This window comes from Eublepharis macularius, chromosome 6 (assembly GCF_028583425.1).
Source record: "Eublepharis macularius isolate TG4126 chromosome 6, MPM_Emac_v1.0, whole genome shotgun sequence".
Taxonomy (NCBI): domain Eukaryota; kingdom Metazoa; phylum Chordata; class Lepidosauria; order Squamata; family Eublepharidae; genus Eublepharis; species Eublepharis macularius.
In genome coordinates, this window is record NC_072795.1 from 10,264,933 (window position 1) to 10,283,885 (window position 18,953).

At 41.3% G+C, this 18,953-nt stretch overlaps 1 protein-coding gene and 1 long non-coding RNA gene across 5 annotated transcripts in view; one reads left to right on the forward strand and one right to left on the reverse strand.

Moving 5' to 3' along the window:
• Window positions 1-5,421, forward strand: part of LOC129332033 (uncharacterized) — a 29,082-nt gene extending 23,661 nt beyond the window's left edge. For both annotated transcript variants that reach the window (XR_008597307.1, XR_008597306.1), the window contains 2 exons: window positions 904-1,045; window positions 3,632-5,421. This is a non-coding gene — a long non-coding RNA (uncharacterized LOC129332033). The remainder of the gene's footprint in view (window positions 1-903; window positions 1,046-3,631) is intronic.
• A 9,852-nt stretch (window positions 5,422-15,273) lies between these two features.
• The window catches only part of LOC129332473 (cytochrome P450 2J2-like), a 41,737-nt gene continuing 38,057 nt past the window's right edge, over window positions 15,274-18,953 (reverse strand). For 2 of the 3 annotated variants that reach the window (XM_054983616.1, XM_054983618.1), the window contains 2 exons: window positions 18,171-18,312; window positions 15,274-15,729 (listed from right to left, as the gene is read on the reverse strand). In XM_054983616.1, coding sequence (XP_054839591.1) covers window positions 15,539-15,729; window positions 18,171-18,312 — 333 coding nt within the window. In that variant the 3' untranslated portion in view covers window positions 15,274-15,538. Of the gene's footprint in view, window positions 15,730-18,170; window positions 18,814-18,953 lie in introns of those variants that run through there. The other variant, XM_054983617.1, reaches the window with a different exon arrangement.

Genomic DNA, 18,953 nt, shown 5'->3' on the forward strand with positions numbered 1-18,953 from the left:
ATTGAATTGCTCTGTCTTGATTCCATTTGAACAGCTTTGTCTCAGGGCCAAGCTACACATGACGAATGACACTTGAACGGCAAGTGGATTGAGTGGAGGGCAAGTGAACAGGGAGAAATACACTTGCTGTTCAAGTGTCATTCGTCATGTGTAGCTTGGCCCTCACTATCTTGACGACCACTGACGACCTTCTTTCCATTGCGGCTAGGATAATAAAGTTACTCGTTGGTTAAGCCTTAACCTGGAGCTCAAACGGAGCCTCAAAATTACACAAAAACATTCATATTATGTATCACTCTCTTATTTTGTGTTCATTCTTCATCTTTTTATTGTTAAGGCTCGAGACCTCAAAAGCTAGAAGTGGCCTAGGGGTTTCAGGACCCTTGAGGGTGTCTGGAAACAGAAAGGCTGCCATTCTTAAACTACACCAGGAAACCTCCTGTCAAGTGCTGCCACGTAGTAAGCTGGTAGGGATAAAGGAGAAAACCACTGTCACATTGATGGTGTGACATCATTTCTGTAGTGAACCCAGAAGTATTGTCATATGACTTCATCAGCAAAACTGTTTATTTATTTACTTACTTATTTATTTATTTCAAATTTCTATTCCACCCTCCCCGCGAGTGGGCTCAGGGTAGATAACAACAAAACCTATGGCAAAACCATAGAGTTTTCACTGAATCCTAGAGTGGTGTGACCACTTCCATGTTCAACCCAGGAATGATGTCATGCTGTAAATGCAGTGACACCAACCATATCCCTGTCACCCAATCTTCTTCTGGATGCAGGCCACCAGCTGCCAACTTTTGGAAACAACAAAGCTTAGTATTAAGTAAGCGACACTGTAAAATTCAATGTCCTTGTCTGTATGCAGCCTGAGTTTCAACCATTTCATTCTTGCAGGATACCGTTGTTCTTCCAGATCTACGCTCTGTTCTTCTTGATCCTAAGCAATGGGAGACACCTGAGGCATTCAACCCAAATCATTTTTTGGACAAGGATGGAAGTTTTCTGGAAAGAGAAGCATTTCTTCCATTCGGTGCAGGTACAATAAAATTCTGAACTAATTTGCAGTTAAGTTGTGTATAGGGTTGTCTGAAGGACTAAACTCAGGAATATTTACTCTGTGTGTAGAACATTCTTACAAATCACATTACCAAAATCCTACATATCGAATGTTATGCAAACTTGTAGTAGGATTTTGTTGAGGAAAATAAAAATATTTAAAAATATTTTAAAAATATTCTAGATCTCTTAAATGAAGAAAGAATTTTGGCCCTATAGTTATGATTGCCAACCTCCAGGTGAGGCCAGGATTTCTCCCAGAATTCCAACTGATCTGCAGACTGTAGAGATCAGACGTCCTGAAGGAAATGGTAGCTTCGGAGGGCAAACTTTATGGCATTATACAAGATTGAGGTCCCTCTCCTGCCCAGGCCACAGCCCCAAATCTCCAGGCATTTCCCAACCTGGAGTTGACAACCCTACCTGTACCATCTGCTATGATTTCACCATAGTGCATAGTAGAGATGGACACAAACCAAAATACAAACCAAAATTCATGATGTACCTGGCCAGTTTGTGGTTTGTGAACCAGCGGTTAGTCAGATCCCATTTCTGACGAACCGCCACGAACTTTAGACTGGTTCATTAGGTTCATTTTTCAGTTCGTTACTGCGGACAGCCTGGCACTGAGCAATCAGTTTTCTAGGCAACAGGGGATGGAATTCCTGCAGACCTTCTGCTGACTTGGACGTGACCTTCTGCTGACCCGGAAGTTGTGATTTGCTGGCCTGGAAGTGACATTTTCACAAACCAAAACGAACCAATTCATGAACTGGGGCAGGTTCATGGAAGTTCGTGATTCATGGTTCATGAAACATGACAAACCACGAACCGCATGGTTCGTTTTTTTTCTGGTTCATGCCCATCTCTAGTGCATAGCATCCAGTGGCATCTGAGACAGAAACCCAACCCTGAGCTCCTTAAGTAATGCAAGCAGGAAAAGAATGTGGGCATTTCTGCATGCAAAGCATGGAGCAATGAAGCCTCCTTTTTAGCCTTTTTCTATGTCAATATAGCATTGCAAATGCTATGGTTTGGGGAAAATAGTGACTTGCAAGATTTGGTTATGTAATCAAATCAATGCAGGTTTAGTAAAGCAGAGCAATTTAGTCCCCATGTGCGATGATGAGGCAAGAAATTCACGTAGAGTCTACTTACATTAGCAAGGAAAATAAGAGTCCTGTTATTTAGAAACTCCACTTAGGACAGGAGAGAAGAGAGAATCTAGTCTAATCTATATATGGAAGGATGCCTGTGGATGCACCGACTGAGCCCTGAATGCTCCATGGTGGCAAGATGGAGAGAGCATGCATATGCAAGTGAGGGAGATGAAAAAGACATAAGGAAGGAAGTTCCCTGAGAGTACCAATCTACTCCTCAAATGGATAGCATCAGACAGAACAGTATAGAGTGTCTTCCTATGTAGCTTTCTGTCTTAATCATAAGAACCTCTGTAACCTGAGACCAGGAACAAGAGAAAGCAAATACGTCCTTCACTACTTCCAGGTCAGATGTCTGAAAATATCTCAGAAGGTTTGATGCAGAGTCAAACCAGTGGCCTTCCACTGGTAGTTACTTTCAGGCATTCCATTCAGATTCAGCAATGGAGGGAAGGGGTCACACCCAGCCTAGAGTGTGCACTCCACCTCTTTCATGACTTTTGCAACTGATTTATATTTACATGGCCCTCAGTTTAAACTGTTCAACCGCCCAGAGCCCCTGGGAAGGGCGGTATATAAGTTGAAATATAAATATAAATAAATACATTTTCTGCACCTTCTTCCCCTCCCCTCACCACGTATATATCTCTGGCCAGTTTCTTCACACCCTCCATGCATCTGACAAAGAGAGCTATAGATCTTGAAAGCTTATGCTACAATAAAGTTAGTTAGTCTTAAAGGTGCCACTGGACTTTTTACTATTTTAGTACCCATGAGGAAATCTTCCAAAGTTTCTTTAACTATTTTATGGGCATTAAGTCTGTGCTAGAGTTGGGGTTTCTTGCATATAGAAAGGCGGGGCAGCTTTGCCCACATATCACACATGCCCAGCCTCATGGCCTCCTCAAGCAGTCAGGACACTTGGAATTTTGTTCCCGTAGTGCCCCCCCTCACCCCATGACCCTGCTATTCTGTGTATAATGATTAAACACTTAAAGGGATTGATTAATGATTTGATGGCCAGACACCGGACGTGGTGAGACCTCTCCCAGAGACAGTAATATGATTTTAGTTAAAGTGATGAAATTAAGACTGGTCCTGCTCTTGTTTGGGGTGGGGGAATAAAATATGAAGGAAGCTGCTTGGTAATGAAACGTGGTATGGATGGTGCTAATGTTGCAACACAACTTGCCGATGAATTACTTTATTCATTTATTTTTCTTTATTTTATTTATGTCATTTGTAGTCCGCCTTTCTCACTGAGACTCAAGGTGGATTACACAGTATGAGATTAGTGGAGGTGGTGGGAAATCTTGGCCCATCCATTCATCTGGGGGAGGTGTGTGTCCTGGGAAATACGTAAAAAGACACTATTCATTTGCAGTTTTCCCTTATTTCCTTTACAGGGGGCCGTGAGTGCCTGGGACAACAAATAGTAAAGAATGAGCTCTTCATCTTCTTCATCAACCTGTTGAGGTCATTCACTTTCCAGCTGCCAGAAGGAGTAAAGCAGCTCAGTGAAGAACCTATACTTGGGACATCATTGTCCCCCCAACCTTATAAGATCTGTGCTGTTCCCCGCTGCAGCACATCATAAGCTATACAAATTGGAGTGTCCACTTGTTACCTTCAATTTCTTCTTCATTCCTTTCATGTCATCCTAACCCTGAGCTGACCTGATCAGTTCATTCTTTCCTTGATTCCTCTGTCAGAGTTTGACTGATGCCTCCTCAAGATAGAATTCTGGCAGATCTACGATGTGGCTGGTTGCTAAACTTGTACTATTACCTGACTAATGATCTTATTTGTAGTCTGAGATCTTCAACTAAATACTCGATATGGAATTCTGGTAATATATAACACCCGACATTTCTCTTTTTTTTATATGCTTTTCAAAGAAGTGACGGGTTGCATAGAGGAAAGAGATGTATCAGAACTGAGTTAAAGAACAAATTTATGCATAAAGAATATTTACACACAAGCCTTACATCTACTGCAGTCTTTACGAATGCTGATTTTTAAAATTGTTAATTGATAAGGGGATTACAGGGGAGGCATTTGTACTGTGTATGAGAACTTGGAATAATGTTGGTCCTGCATTCACATTAGAGAGCAAATGAAGGAAAGAGACATTCAAACCTCATGTATGAAAAGAGCCTTAGAAGAATGTGTATTGAAGCATCAAAAATGGAATTTAAAACAATAGTTTAACTCAGTCTGCTTGTCTTCAGCTGAGAACTCGAGACAGCAAGGACAGCAAGACTCCCTATGAATGGGCAACCAAGGATGGATGAGAGAGAAGAAGGGACAGTAAAAGACAACAAAAGACAATAAAAGACAACAAAAGAATTGCCACAGCATCCTTGGAATGTGATATGAATGGAGGATTAGGGCACAATAAACAAGACCTGACACAGTAGACATAATTGTGAGGAATTCAAATGCCCTAGCCACTAAAGAAAATTTAGACTCGAGAGGTCATAAGAGTCACATTAGAAGCACAGTGCTACTTCCTGCTTTATCAGGCAAATAGGAAATGCATTTTTAAACCTCAGGTGCCAAATTAAACACCTGTTGTAAACGTGAGTGAAGTGATCACCACTGAGTTCCTTCAAGGGGACTGTCAACCTGGGAGATGACTTGTGTTCTTCATCAGGAATGGATTTCTTATCTCCCTCAACAACTACTTATCTCCTTATAGTACATACCTCAAGTATACATTGTGAGGTCATACATTTAGATAGCAGAAGTTGCAGATGGACATTGAACAAGGAGAGCAGTCACACCAACTGGACCGATAAAGTTTCAGGTATGTAGCTGTGTTGGTCTGCAGTTGAACAGCAGGATTTGGGTCAATTGGCACCTCAGAGAGCAACAAAATATTCAGGGTGTGAGCTTTCGAGAGTCAGATCTCTGAGTCTTTAGATCTCAGCCAAAAGGTGGGTTAGGGAAGGTAAAGAAGGGAGTTAGGATGCCAATCTCATTTTACAGAGGAGTCTAAGAAGGGCACCCCCCTCAGCTCTGCTCTTGATTTTTCCCTTAAATCTTTAGAAAGCACGATTAAAGCAAAGAAATGTAAAGGTTTTGAGACTGGCTCTTGTCAGTATGTAATCTCTATATATGGAGATGATATTGTATTATTTCTAACTGATGTGGTCCGTTTTAATGCTGAATTAAAAGTTATTATTGATCTATACTCAACTGCAGAAGGTTATAAGATAAATGTTGAAAAAAGTCAATTCCCTCCTGGGTGGTTCCTTACGAAGTAATAGATCCGAGAACTGTCGATAGAGAACAACAGTGTTTAATGTATAAGGAGATAACACGAATAGAATCTTCTAAATTAAGAATAAAGACGCAAGACGAGCTGTCTCCAAGTTACGACTGGTTTCAATACAGACAGATTAGAGATCTTTATAACTCGGACTGTGTGAAGGGAGGGATAAGAACGGAGAATTCGGAATTAGAGGAGGTAATTCTACAAGAGGACAAAAAGGAAATCTCTAAGGTTTATAAAGTGTTGTTAAAGTGGTATACTGAAGATGAGACAGTTAAAGTGCAAATGGTGAAGTGGGCTATAAACTTTAATAAGGAAATAACAATGGAGGCGTGGGAATACTTGCGGAAAAATACGTTGAAGATCACGACATGCACCAATATCAAAGAGAATGTCTACAAAATGATTCATCGTTGGTATATGACACCAAAGAAAATTGCGCTAGGGAATTTGAACACTTCTAATAAATGCTGGAAATGTAAAAAGTACGAGGGATCTTTGTATCATATGTGGTGGACTTGTGAGGTAGCTAGGCAGTACTGGGGGGAAATAATAAGAGTAATAAGTGAGATTTTACAATTTCAAATTAATAAGAACCCAGAACTCCTGCTACTGAACTTGGGAATGGAGGACATTCCAGCACAATACAGGACATTGCTATTTTACATGACAGCAGCGGCTAGACTTTTGTATGCGCAAAAATGGAAAGTGCAAGAAGTGCCAACTATCGAGGACTGGATTTATAAATTGCTGTACATGGCGGAAATGGACAAAATGACAAGGAAACTGAGAGACCTTGATCCAGGACAGTTTAACACGGATTGGGAGAAGCTGAAACAATATTTGGTGAAAAAATGGGAGGTGGGAGGAGATCTGTGGCAGTTTGAAAATTACTGAAATACAACAAATGAAGAGGGAAGTGACTTTACCGGGGGTAGGAAAGTTAAAGGAGAAATTCTAAGCAATTATATTATCTGACTATTAAATATAGTATTAAGTAATAGAGGTGTTATTATAATAATTATAAAGAATTATAAGGATAGAAATTAATTAGTTTTATTTCTGGCAGATAACTGATTAACGGAGAAAGTATATAATCAAAATATAATCAAAATAGAATGAATATAAGAAAGGTGGAAAGAAATATATAGTAATATACAGAATATGAGTTAAATTGTTTAACCTGTGCCAAATGTATATTGTGTTCATAGAAGTACTCAGAAATATGCAGTGTATGGGTCAAATTGTTTGATCATTGCCAGCAGATAATTGTATAATGGAGAAATTATATAATTAAAATATAATGAACATAATGAAAATATAATGATAGAAATTAACTAATTATAAGGATAGAAACTAATTAATTTCATTTCTGGCAATAATTGTATAATGGAGATATTTTATAATTGCAATGAAGAAACTTAAGCTAGGTGGGAAAAATACATAGTAATGTATAGACTATATGTTAAATTGAGTGACTTAGGTTGGAGGTATATATGGGTCAAATTGGTTGACTATTTCTGGTGGATAGCTGTATATTGGAGGAATTATATAATTAAAACAGTACGAAGATAAGATGTGCAGAAAAAGTAATATAGAGAGTATAAGTTAAATTGGTTGACTTATATTGAATGTATTGTTTATAGAAGTATCTAAAATTATGTTAAATGAGGGATAAATTGTTTGTCCCATATTGAAGATGAGATTATAAGATAGAGTATAGAGTACCAAAATTAGTTAAATGACTATTATTAAAAGAATATGCCAAGAATGTATTATTTAGTTATGCATTATTTAGTTGTTAAAGTAAGCAGGAAGACAGAAGGAGCACTGTGTTATATAGATAAGCTTAGAAGAAAGTGAAAGTTAATGTTTGACAGATAGAATAAATTTGAAATGAGTAAGGGAAAAGGGACAAGGGGTTGGAAAACTGTTGGAAGTCAACAAAAGGGGGGGAAAGGGAGGGGGTTAGAACTGGGAAAATTAAAGGAAATTTACTGTAATGTACAATTCAATGATTTCTAATCGAATATATATATATATATTTTTAAAAAGATAAATGTTGAAAAAAGTTAAGGATTTCTATTAAACATAAATTGAACACATCTCGCCTGTCAGAGCTGGATAGCTAGAATGAGCCTATTTTTTTAAAAAAATCACTTATTTAGGAGTAGTAATTGGACAAGATAACTCTATGATGTTTGATAATTTCTAGAGAGCAATGAGATATATTAAAACAAATTCATGTTGTGGAAAACATTTAAATTTTCTCTATTAGGGCAAACTAATTCAATACAAGTATCCTACACTTACGTACGGTTAGCTAATCTCCCAGCAGCAATTCCTGGGGCTACCTTTTTTTTTTTTTTTTCCATAGCTACAAAACACTACACAAAACTATCACAAGGAAAGGGGAGAGGGAAGGGACAAAGGGGGGGGGTGGAAAAAGAAAAGGGGGGGAATGAACTACAAACACTAAACACTACACTTCAATGTTTCCCTTCATACTGTCATAATACAAAAATAGCTCCATAAAATAATGATGGAGTGGTTAATCATACAGAGAATAAACATTTCAAATTCTGATTAAACTTTCCTCCCCCTTCTAGGTCCCGGACGCAATTCTCTCTGTGCAACTGCTGTTGCGATGCTCTCCTCCTCCCCCCCCCTCCGGCTCCTCCTTTTCTTCGTTCTTGGTGCAGCAGAGTTCTGGGTTTTTATTCTCAAAATCCTTTAGTTGATCTTCTGATAATATCTTATAGGCCTGATCTTTATATCTGAACCATATTCCTTCCGGGAATAACCATTTGTACTTTATTCCATGGTCCCTCAGAAGTGCTGCAAACTTTTTATATTTAAAACGCCGTTTCTGGACTAGAAATGGAACGTCCTTCAAAATCTTGACTTTCAAACCCATAAAGTCCAAATCCGCATTGTATGAGTTATATAGGATGGTGTCCCGAATCTTTTTAGATGAAAAGTCAATAATGATCTCACGAGGCAACTGTCGCTTTGTTGCATATTTTGAAGAAGCCCGACGGACCTCCAAAATGGCGCTTTTGACCTCTTCTTTAGTCGTCCTTGCGGGCGTCGCCAGTAGTTCCGAGACCAAATCCCACAGATCCTCATTTTCCTCCTCTTTCACGTTTTGGAGATGCAAAATTGTCTGCGTTCGTTCCACCTGTAGCCCGATCAGCTGGTTCTCCACCAACTTCAGCTCCTTTTTTGTAGCCTTCACAAGTGACGCACTTTCCAGAGCAGACTTTTCTGCCCCCCCCCGCTGCTGCCTTAATGGTTTTCACCTCGCTTTCAATTAAGCCCACCCTTTGATCAGTTTCGTTCAGCTTATCAACAAAGGGTTTTATAGCTTCCACCACCGCCCTGCGTACCAACTCTTCGAGCGACTCCCCCTTCTGCAAGGTAGCCGAGATTGACTTACCGAGAGCGGGACTTTGCTTCTTTGCTGCCATTTGGGGGGGGGGGGGCGCCAACAAAATTCTGGAACTCAACGAAGGGGAAGAGCGAGTCTTCTTCAGATCAACCTCTCCTTCACAAACGCTTGTAGAACAGAAGGGATTCGCTTGTTTACAGGCTTCCGCCTGTTTCTTTTACTTGCCGTTTCTCGTTGCCTGGCGGCACTCGAGGCGCCGCGCACATCTGCCGGCCTCCATAGGGACAAACGGGCAATTCCCCCCCCCGCATTGATTTCGGGGAGTTCTTCCCGCCGCGTCCCGGACCCTGGCTCCCTCCCTGGGAGTCCTGGGGGCTAATCCTTGCGGGTCAGCCGCCCGGTCAGGGTGCCCAGTCGTTTCCTCCCGGACCAGCCGAGAGGAGCGTCTGGCATGGCTAAGAAAACGAAACCGAATCCCATTCCTGGGGCTACCTTGAAAGAGCAGCAAAATATAATCAACTAGTTTATCTGTGAAGGAAAGAAACCAAGAATTAGATGGGTAATTGCCCAAAATAAATGGCAATTCAATTTTATCAAGATACAACAATGTCAATTTTATTCAATTTTATCAAGATACAACAACGTCAATGTGGATAATTATATGGTTTTTGAACAGTGATGATTAATCTGAAACGGCTATTGAGCAGGCATATATAAGGATGCCTTTAAAATCATTCTCATGGCTTAAAATCCCAGAAAGGAAAAAGGTCTATAATTTTGTAATAAAATACCTCTTAAGTTGTTGGGATATGGCATCAATGGGCTTAGAATGGAATAACTCTGCTTAGGATTTCACGGTTAGATCAGCTTCAGTGTTGCCAAGTAGAGATGGGCATGATCTGCATTATGATAAAAAAAAACCCCACGATAATGGCGATCGCGCAATCGTGAACCAGCGGATTGTGATCGGCCACGGCCAACGATCCAGTGATCGGGAGAGGCCTGGATCGGGGCGATCGGGCTTGGATTGGGGATCCAGACACTCAGGCGCCAGCAATCTATTCCCCTGAAAACAGAGCCAGGAGAATGTCTGAGCTCTGTTTGCTCTCCTTCTGTCACCCTGTAAACCCCAATGGAAGCCCAGCTTTCCTTGATCAGCAGGGCTTCCTTCCAACCATGGAGCAGCTGGTGAGTGGCCAGACCCCCTGCCCCCTGAGGGGAGGCGGCTTTCTGCTGCCTCCCCTTGCTCGCCAGGCCCGGCAGCCGCCGCCAGTACCCACCATTCCTTTCTTGCTGGGAATACCAGCACACTCCAGTTTGGCCTGGTGGGCAGGCACATGGGGGTGCTGCCGGTGAGCGGCCAGACCCCCTGCCTCCTGAGGGGAGGCAGCTCATCGCTGCCTCCCTGTGCCCACCAGGCCCGGTGGCCGCCGCCACCACCCATCTTCCCACATAGCTGGGAATAGCAGTGTGGCTCGCTTTGGCCTCCATGATCCACAATCCACAATCCACGATCCATGGCTCGGGAATGGGAGATGATCGGTGCAGATCGTTAATTCCAGATCGTCGCCAGCACCGATCCACGATCAGCTGGATCGTTTATTTTTTTGGATTGTGCCTATCTCTATTGCCAAGTTCGATCTCTCTGTAAATGAGAGAAAGCAGGATTAGACACCTATAAATCTCTAATTGTCAATAACAATATTAAATTGTTTAAGGGCATAAGATATAAGTCATAGTCAAGCTAGCATATAGGAGTGTCTACAACTTAAAGGGATCTTTGTCAAATAATAATAATAATATTTTGAAAGGATCAAATTGAAGGGATTGTACTGAGTTTGAACAACTATTGTTGAAAGAGGGAAAACATCTTGGTTATATGATATAATTCATAGGTTGAATTGGTTGAAAATAGTTTTTCAAAATAAATGGACCCATGATTTGAGCTGGGACATTTCAGAACAAACATGAAGATACATCCTTTCATATGGTCTCTTTTTTTCTCAATTTGTCTTCAATTTAAGGAGAACCTCATTAACAACAACAACAACAACAACAATAGCAGCAGTCTAGGGGGTCCTATCCTCTGATGTCATATTAGCCTTGTAGTTCTGGTCTCAAGAATGTCCTCATCACCATTCAAGTGATGCCTCAAAGTTCTCACTTTATATTTACAACTTTACCTGCATTAGGTCCCTTCCTAAGGACAAGGCATAGCACTTCCGAAGAACCTCAGAGTGGAGTAGGCAGAAAACAAACCCAGCACATTCGATTGGCAAGTTTTTTTTAAAAAAATCTTATTTGGCCCCAAAAGGCAACCAGCTCATGGCCGCTCTGGGAAGCAGGGGCAGCACTTTCAATACGATGCCCCAGGCTCATCTCATTATGCTGGCACATGCTCCTGCAGTCAAGTGGCTGACCACAAGAGGGCACCAGAGTATGATTGTTCAGTACTGTTGTCCGCAGTCTTTGCAATTTAATGAACTGCATAAATCATAGTTCCAGGAATTAAGCTGTTTGGTGGGGAGGGCATAAGAAGAGCCCTGCTGGATCAGACTTGTGTTCCACCCAGGCCAGTATCCTGGCACTCACAGTAGCCTATCAGTTGCCGAGGAAGGCGAGCAAACAGAGCATATAGTCAAAACCCGGAAGGCAGGGCGGTGGGGGGGGGGACTAGAGTCTCTGTTCACACTTCCCCTTAATTAAGTTTCTCCTAAAGTTATAGAATAGGAATCTTGTGTCCAGTGGTAAAAATATTTTTTCTAAGACTCTCTTTGAAGTCTATTGCATTCCAAGAACAAAAGTAGTATTACTGGGGCTAATTAATGCATACTGTCCAAAAGTCTGTGTAAAGGTTGTGAAGAAAATGGGTTCTGTTACAAATTTTTGCCATCTTAGAATCTTTGGTTCAGGAGGAAAGGCCGAGTTTACAGAGTTTGTTAATGAAGACCAGTACTCAGTGATCTTGCAGATAAGAGATTGCTTGCATGGGAAGCTTTCTCAAATGCCAATTAACATTTTAAGAACAGAGCACATATCCTCTGCACCTGTGGGAAAGAGGTGGGCCTAAGCTTCACTTCTTCCCTGTCATGTGTAGACATGAGCATGAAGAGAAAAAAAACAAACATAATGTTCATTGCCATCCATGAACAATGAACATTGATGAACATGACCTGTTCACGAACACATTCGTTGTTTGTTTCTTGTGGGGGCCAGCAAGCTCTCCTCCAGCCATCAAGATCCCTACCACACCACTCCCAGAAACCCTACCTGAGCAGGCAGCAAGAAATATACCAATAATAAATAATAGCTTGGCCCCAGAGCCTGGCAGCAGCCCTGGAACCTGAAGGGGTAGATCCCTACCACACCACTCCCAGAAACCTTACCTGAGCAGGCAGCAGGAAAGGTACCAGTAATAAATAATAGCTTGGCCCAGAGCCTGGCAGCAGCCCTGGAACTCAAAGAGGTAGATCCCTATCCCACCACACACAAAGAAAATTCAAGCTCCAATGCACTCTCCCTGTCTCTCTTTCAAAATGCCAACAGCAACACTCAGGGCCAAGCTACAAGTGACAAATGACACTTGAATGGCAAGTGTATTTCTCCCTGTTCACTTGCCCTCCACTCAATCCACTTGCCAGGCAAGTCTTTTGTCATGTGTAGCTTGGCCCTTACTCTCTCTCTCTCTCTCTCTCTCTCTCTCTCACACACACACACACACACACACACTCACACGCAATATCACACGCAATATCACACTCACACTCACACTCACACTCTGCAAAACCAGAGCTGGGAGCCCCCCCTCCCCACTGCTCTTTGCTTCCTTTTAACAAATTTGGAGCTCCACACTTGAAAGGAAGACCTGCCTATCAAGCTAAATTGGGCTTAGATTGGGGTTTCCAGGGCAACAGCAGGAGTTCAGACAGAGTTCAGGCAGTGCCTGCCTCCGGTTGCCAAGGGAATTGATTGCAGGTGCCAGCAACGATCGAGGCTTGCAATGACCACCTTTTCGTTTAGAATGGGGCCTCGTCAACAGCTTGTTCATGAACAGCTGACTGGGCTGTATGTGGCTTTTTTTTAGTTCGTATTGCTGTTCATGCCCATCTCTAGTCACATGTCCTATGCTAGCAACAGTGACATCAATTTACTCAGGCTAACAGGCCTGAGCAAATTAAAACCCTCACCCTTAAAGTTAGTTAGCTTTACCATAGAAGAGAGGAACTAAGAAACAGAATAGTTTTTGGCTTGCAGAGTGGTGTTGTGACCTTCTTGAATATGGCTACCCCAATGCAACAATCATCTGGTTTGCTGTTATGGTCCTGTTGTCTCTGAGAAAGAGAACTTGTTATCTTTTGTTATCCTCCCCCCCCCCAGTCTGTCTTGTCTTTTAAAATATCTTTGCACCAAGTAAATAATTATATTTTTAACTTGTGGTTCTTGACTTCCTAACCTCAAAAGGCTGCAACCATGTCTTGACTCAAAACCACCTACCAGGTAAACATTGTTGAGAAACTACTTGCAAACCAACGTTGTGAGGTAGACTTTCTGGTTAATTTCCCTGAAGGAAATTGCTCCTGTGCTGTTGGCATAGATAAAAAGGACTGATGGCAACTAACAGAGCTGGTATGAGAATAGTCTCTCACTGGCAATGTTGTAACTTTGTTCGTGTTTCTGACTCAAAGCGCCTTTGTCCCTGGCAGGAAGTGAAGAAGTTTTGACATGGTTGGCAGAAGACTGGCAGAATCCAAAAGCATTTCCCACTGCTTTTGTATGCAGATGACGTGGTGCTCCTGTCTGTCTCGGAAATAGGAATGAAAAGGATGTTATCTCACTTTTTAGACTATTGTGAATTGAACAAATTGACTTTAAATTGTGATAAATCCAAAATCATGGCTTTTGGGAAAACCTGGAAACTGGTTAAGTGGAATATAAGAGGGAGAGTGGTTGAACAGGTCAAAAGTTTTAGATACCTAGGAGTCTATTTCCACCATAAAGCTAGTTGGGTAACTCACAAAAAAGAAGTGATAAAATCTGTGAACAGCATATTAGCGATTACTCACTTTTTCTGCACTAAGGGAAATCAATATATCCCAGCAGCCCTTAAAGTGTTTAATCATAAAATTAGTGCTAACCTGCTCTATGGCATTCCAATATGGATCATAGTCTTTAATAAAGAAGTTGAATGAATACAATCTAATTTTCTAAGGAAAATTTTAGGGCTGCCATCATGTGTGCCCTATGTAGCTATTTGTTTGGAGACCAACCAAAGACGCCTAGAGACAAAAGCCTGGATTCTAACAATTAAATTCTGGCTGCGTTTGCACTTCAGGAGCAGTCCCAATAGTCTTATTGCATACATGCTAACTGAATCCCAGTCTTCTGCATGGTTAGCTGATATTGAAAAAAAAATCTCTGTAATTGGGCTTTGCCTTGATGAATTAGTTTTTCTTTCTGAGAGGTTTGCATTTGCTTTGATTAAACAAAGACTTGTAGATATTGAGATGCAAGAACTTAGGAGCCTCGCCTCTGGTAGATGTTCCCCTATGAGATGGGGGATTTCCTCTAATGGTACTTTGGCAGAGTATTTTTCTGGTTTGACTTCCTCTCACCTTCGGAGAGCATTTATGTTAGCGTGCTTTAATGTTCTTCCTTCTGTGGTACTCCATGGGAGGTTTAAGAAAATTCCTTACTCCACAAGGTATTGTGCCTGTGGCTTGAGAGATATAGAAATTTCTCCTGTTCTGCTTATTGTATTGTGATATCTGCGCCATTTATCTAGAACCTTTGCTTCAAAATCATGAAGGTCAATTGGACGACAGTAAGACACGCCTTTTACTATCCACACACAACCCTGGGATCATTGGGTCTGTGGCTAAATTTCTTCGTTGTGCATTGAAGAGGAGAAGAATGGTTTAAGTGATGGGGCAAGGGATTTTTTTTGGTCTCCTTGCTGACTGTGCATATGTATGTCCTGTTATGCCAATAAAGGGATTCGATTCAACTTCTGGGAAATACTGCAATTCAAATAGAGAGCTTCCCCACTACTGCACTCTGCTGACTGTTGCTATGCTTTTCATGGCATCAGAGTTTATATGTAAACCATTTTTAATTCCATTTTTAATGCTTCAAAACACACTCTTCTAATGCTCTTTTCATACATAAGGTTTAAATGTATCTTGCCTTCATTTGCTCTGTAATGTGAACGGAAGACCAACATTATTCAGAGTGTTCATACACAGTACAAATGTCTCCGCTATAATCCCCTTATCAATTAACAATAAAAAATAGCAGCATTTGTAAGGACCACAGTAGATGTCAGGCTTGTGCAACCCGGATCTTCCTTGAAAAACATATGAAAAGAATGAGAAAGGTCGGATTTTATATATTGCCAGAATTCCGTATTGAGTATTTATTTGAAGACCTCAAACTACAAAGAAGACCGTTTTGTCAGGCAATTGTACAAGTTTAGCAACCAGCAGCATCGCAGATCGGCCAGAATTCCATCTTGAGGAGGCATCAGTCAAACTCTGACAGAATAACCAAGGAAAGAATGGACTGAGAAAGTGAGAGCAGGGTTAGGATGATGTGAAACGAATGAAGAAGAAATTGACAGTAACAAATGGACACTCCAATTTGTATAGTTTATGATGTACTGCAGCGGGGAACAGCACAGAGCTTATAAGGTTGGGGGGGCAATGTTGCCCCAAGTATAGGTTCTTCATTGAGCTGCTTTACTCCTTCTGGCAGCTGGAAGGTGAACGAATTCAGCAGGTTGATGAAGAAGATGAAAAGCTCATTCTTTGCCATTTGTTGTCCCAGGCACACACGAGCCCCTGAAAAGAAAATAAGGGAAGAAAGTATGTCTGAACCCCCTTCACTCTCCCCACTGTGAGGCAGAATTTCCCGCCAAAATTCAGTTTCTCTGCTTTGACTGAGCTGTCCCAAGTAGTTTGTTAATAATTGTGATTTAGAAAGTCTGTTTGTCCCACCCTGATATGCAGGTATAATTTTTGGCTTTTAGCCCAGACCAGGGCCGATTCCAGACGACTAACCTTAAGTCGCCTCATGCCGCCCTCTTCCGGATCGCGACGGGGAAAATGCGAAATATCGCGTTTCCTCGCGCGAGTTTTGCGCGTCGTCGCGCAAAACTCGCGCGAGGAAACGCGATATTTCGCATTTTCCCCGTCGCGATCCGGAAGAGGGCGGCATGAGGCGACTTAAGGTTAGTTGTCTGGAATCGGCCCAGGAACTCAGTGGTGAAAAGCAGGAGACCTCTTCCTTTTGTGCTTGGAAATGGAACTAGAGACTGTATATCATCCAAAAAGAAATAATAACTTTATTTAACAGGCAGGGATTGAGTAAGTGTAGGCAGGGGATGGAAATGTGAAGGTAAAAAATTTCTGGTACTACAGAACACACTTTGTGTAACAGGCACAATAGTACCCCCGAAGCTTGTTTTCACATATTCTTGGTTCTTAACAGCGATGTTCTACTTTGTAATTTAGTTAAAGCAACATTTCTTCAGGAAGTTTTCTATGACAGTTAAGGTTTTCTGGAGTTAATCACTTTCTTTGTGCACCTAACTCTACTTCATAATTTCATTAAAGCAACAACATTTCTTCAGGAAGTTTCCTATGATAGTTATACCATTTTCCCTTCACAACAGACCCGAGGTCCTCCTTAGAGCCAAATCTCCTTGAAAACTGGACAAGAATTAATCTTCTCCTCAGAAGATATAACCTCTCTTGTTTTTGGCTTCAACCCACTACCAAATCACTCTCTTCCGAAACACACTGCCAACTCTCTGGTGTCTTGGTAAAGCACACTTCTATTTATGCTGACGCTTAGACTTCTAATTCTTAGATAGAGCAGGCAGTCACTCAAGCTTTCTATTCTAGGGAATAGTTAACCATTCCAGCACTGTAGAAACCTACTGTTAAGTGCAGTTTGCCACAGGCAGCAAATGAATAGTACTTTTCCATGTATTTCCGAGGATGCACCATACTCTCCAGATGAGCATATAGCTTGGACTTTGATAAGGTCACATTACATCGCTGCACAATACGAAATGTCGCTGTTTTAAATGTTGTTTTAATATTTAATATTAATATAGATGTAATGTTTTAAATTGTTTTTTAATATTGTTAGATGCCCTGAGCCCACTTGCGGGGCGAACGGGATATAAATATGAAATCATAAATAAAATAATAAATAGTGGGTGGGCCAAGGTTTCCCTTCATCTTTTAAAGTAGCTCATTGGCAAGTTCCATTGTGACTTCCTTTTGTCTTATTCATCTACTTCGCTTGCACATGCACTCTCTCTCCATATTGTCATCATGGAGGACTCGGTGCTCAGTCATTGTATCCATGGCATCCTTGCTTAGATAGATGAGACTAGATTTTAACTCTCCCTTTTCCTATTCTGGGTGGAATTCCTAAATAAAAGGACTCTTATTTTCCTTATTAAAGGAAGTAGACTGTACATGAGTTTTTTGCCTCATCAGCACTCACAGAGACTCCTTGCTCCACTCACTAAACTTTACTAAACCTGCACTGATTACATGACCAAAACTTTCACTATTCCCCCCAGCCGCAAACCATAACATTTGCAATGTTATACTGCCATAGAATGAAGCTAAAAGGGAGGCGTCATCGCTTCATAGAAAACGACATACTTTGAGTGCAGAAATGCCAACATTCTAGACCTGCTTGCATTACAAAAGGAGCTCAGAGTTGGGATTCTGTCTCAGACCCCGCTGGATGCTATGCACAGTGGTGCTATCATAGCAGGCAGTACAGGTAGGGTTGTCAACTCCAGGTTGGTGAACTCCTGGAGATATGGAGCTGCAGCGTGGGCAGAAGGACCTCAGTGTGGTATAATGCCATAAAGTTCACCCTCCAAAGCTGACATTTCCTCCAGGGTAACTGATATCTACATTCTGGACATAAATTATAATTTTGGAAGAAATCCAGGCCGCACCTGGAGTTTGGCAAACATAACTACAGTGACTAAATCCTTCCTGAATATAAGAATTCTAGAGTTTTATGAAAAAAGGAAATAAGTTATGTCCAAGCTGCATTTAATAGAATTTTACCTTTCTTTTCTTTCCTCAACAAAATCATACTAAAAGATTGTATAATGTTTGATATAAGATTTTGGTAATGGGGTTTATAAGAACATTCTATATAAGGAGCAAATATTCCTGAGTTTAATCCTTCAGACTGCCCTATATACAACTATCAAGCACAAATTCGTTCAGAATTTTACTTTTACCTGTACCGAATGGAAGAAAAGCTTCCTTTTCCAGAAAACTTCCATCCTTGTCCAAAAAATGATTTGGGTTGAATGCCTCAGGTGTCTCCCATTGCTTGGGATCAAGAAGAACAGATCGTAGATCTGGAAGAACAATGGTCTCCTACAAGGATGAAACTGTTGAAACTCAGGATGCATACAGTCAAGGAGATTAATTTTTTCTCAGTCACTTTCTTAATAGTAATCTTTCTTGTTTCCTAGAGTCACAAACCAACTAGTGTCTGGCCTCCAGAAGAAGATTGGATGACTGGGACATGGTTGGTGCCATCTCATTGACAGCATGATGTCATTTCTGGGTTGAACCTGGAAATGGTTATGCCATTCTAGCATTCAGTGGAAAATCTATGGTACTTCCTTAGGGTTTCTGATGAAGTCATATTACATCACTTCTGGGTTCACTGCAGAACTGATGTCATACCATCCATGTGACAGTGATATTCTCCTTGTTTTTTTCACTGCCAGCCTACTGAGTGGCAGCAGGGATCAGAGGGTTTCTGAGAGGAGGTTTCCCGCTATAGTTGAAGAATGGCAACCCTTCTGTTTCCAGATACCCTCAAAGGTCCAGAAAGGCCCAGGCCACTTCTAGCTTTTGAGGTCTTGAGCCCTAACAGTAAAAAGATGAAAAATGAAGACAAAATAAGGTACTAACAGGAGAGTGAGCCATAATGTGAATACTTTTGTGTACTTTTGAGGTTCCATTTGAGCTCCAGGCCCAGGCCAAATGACCCTCCTGGATCCCCAGGT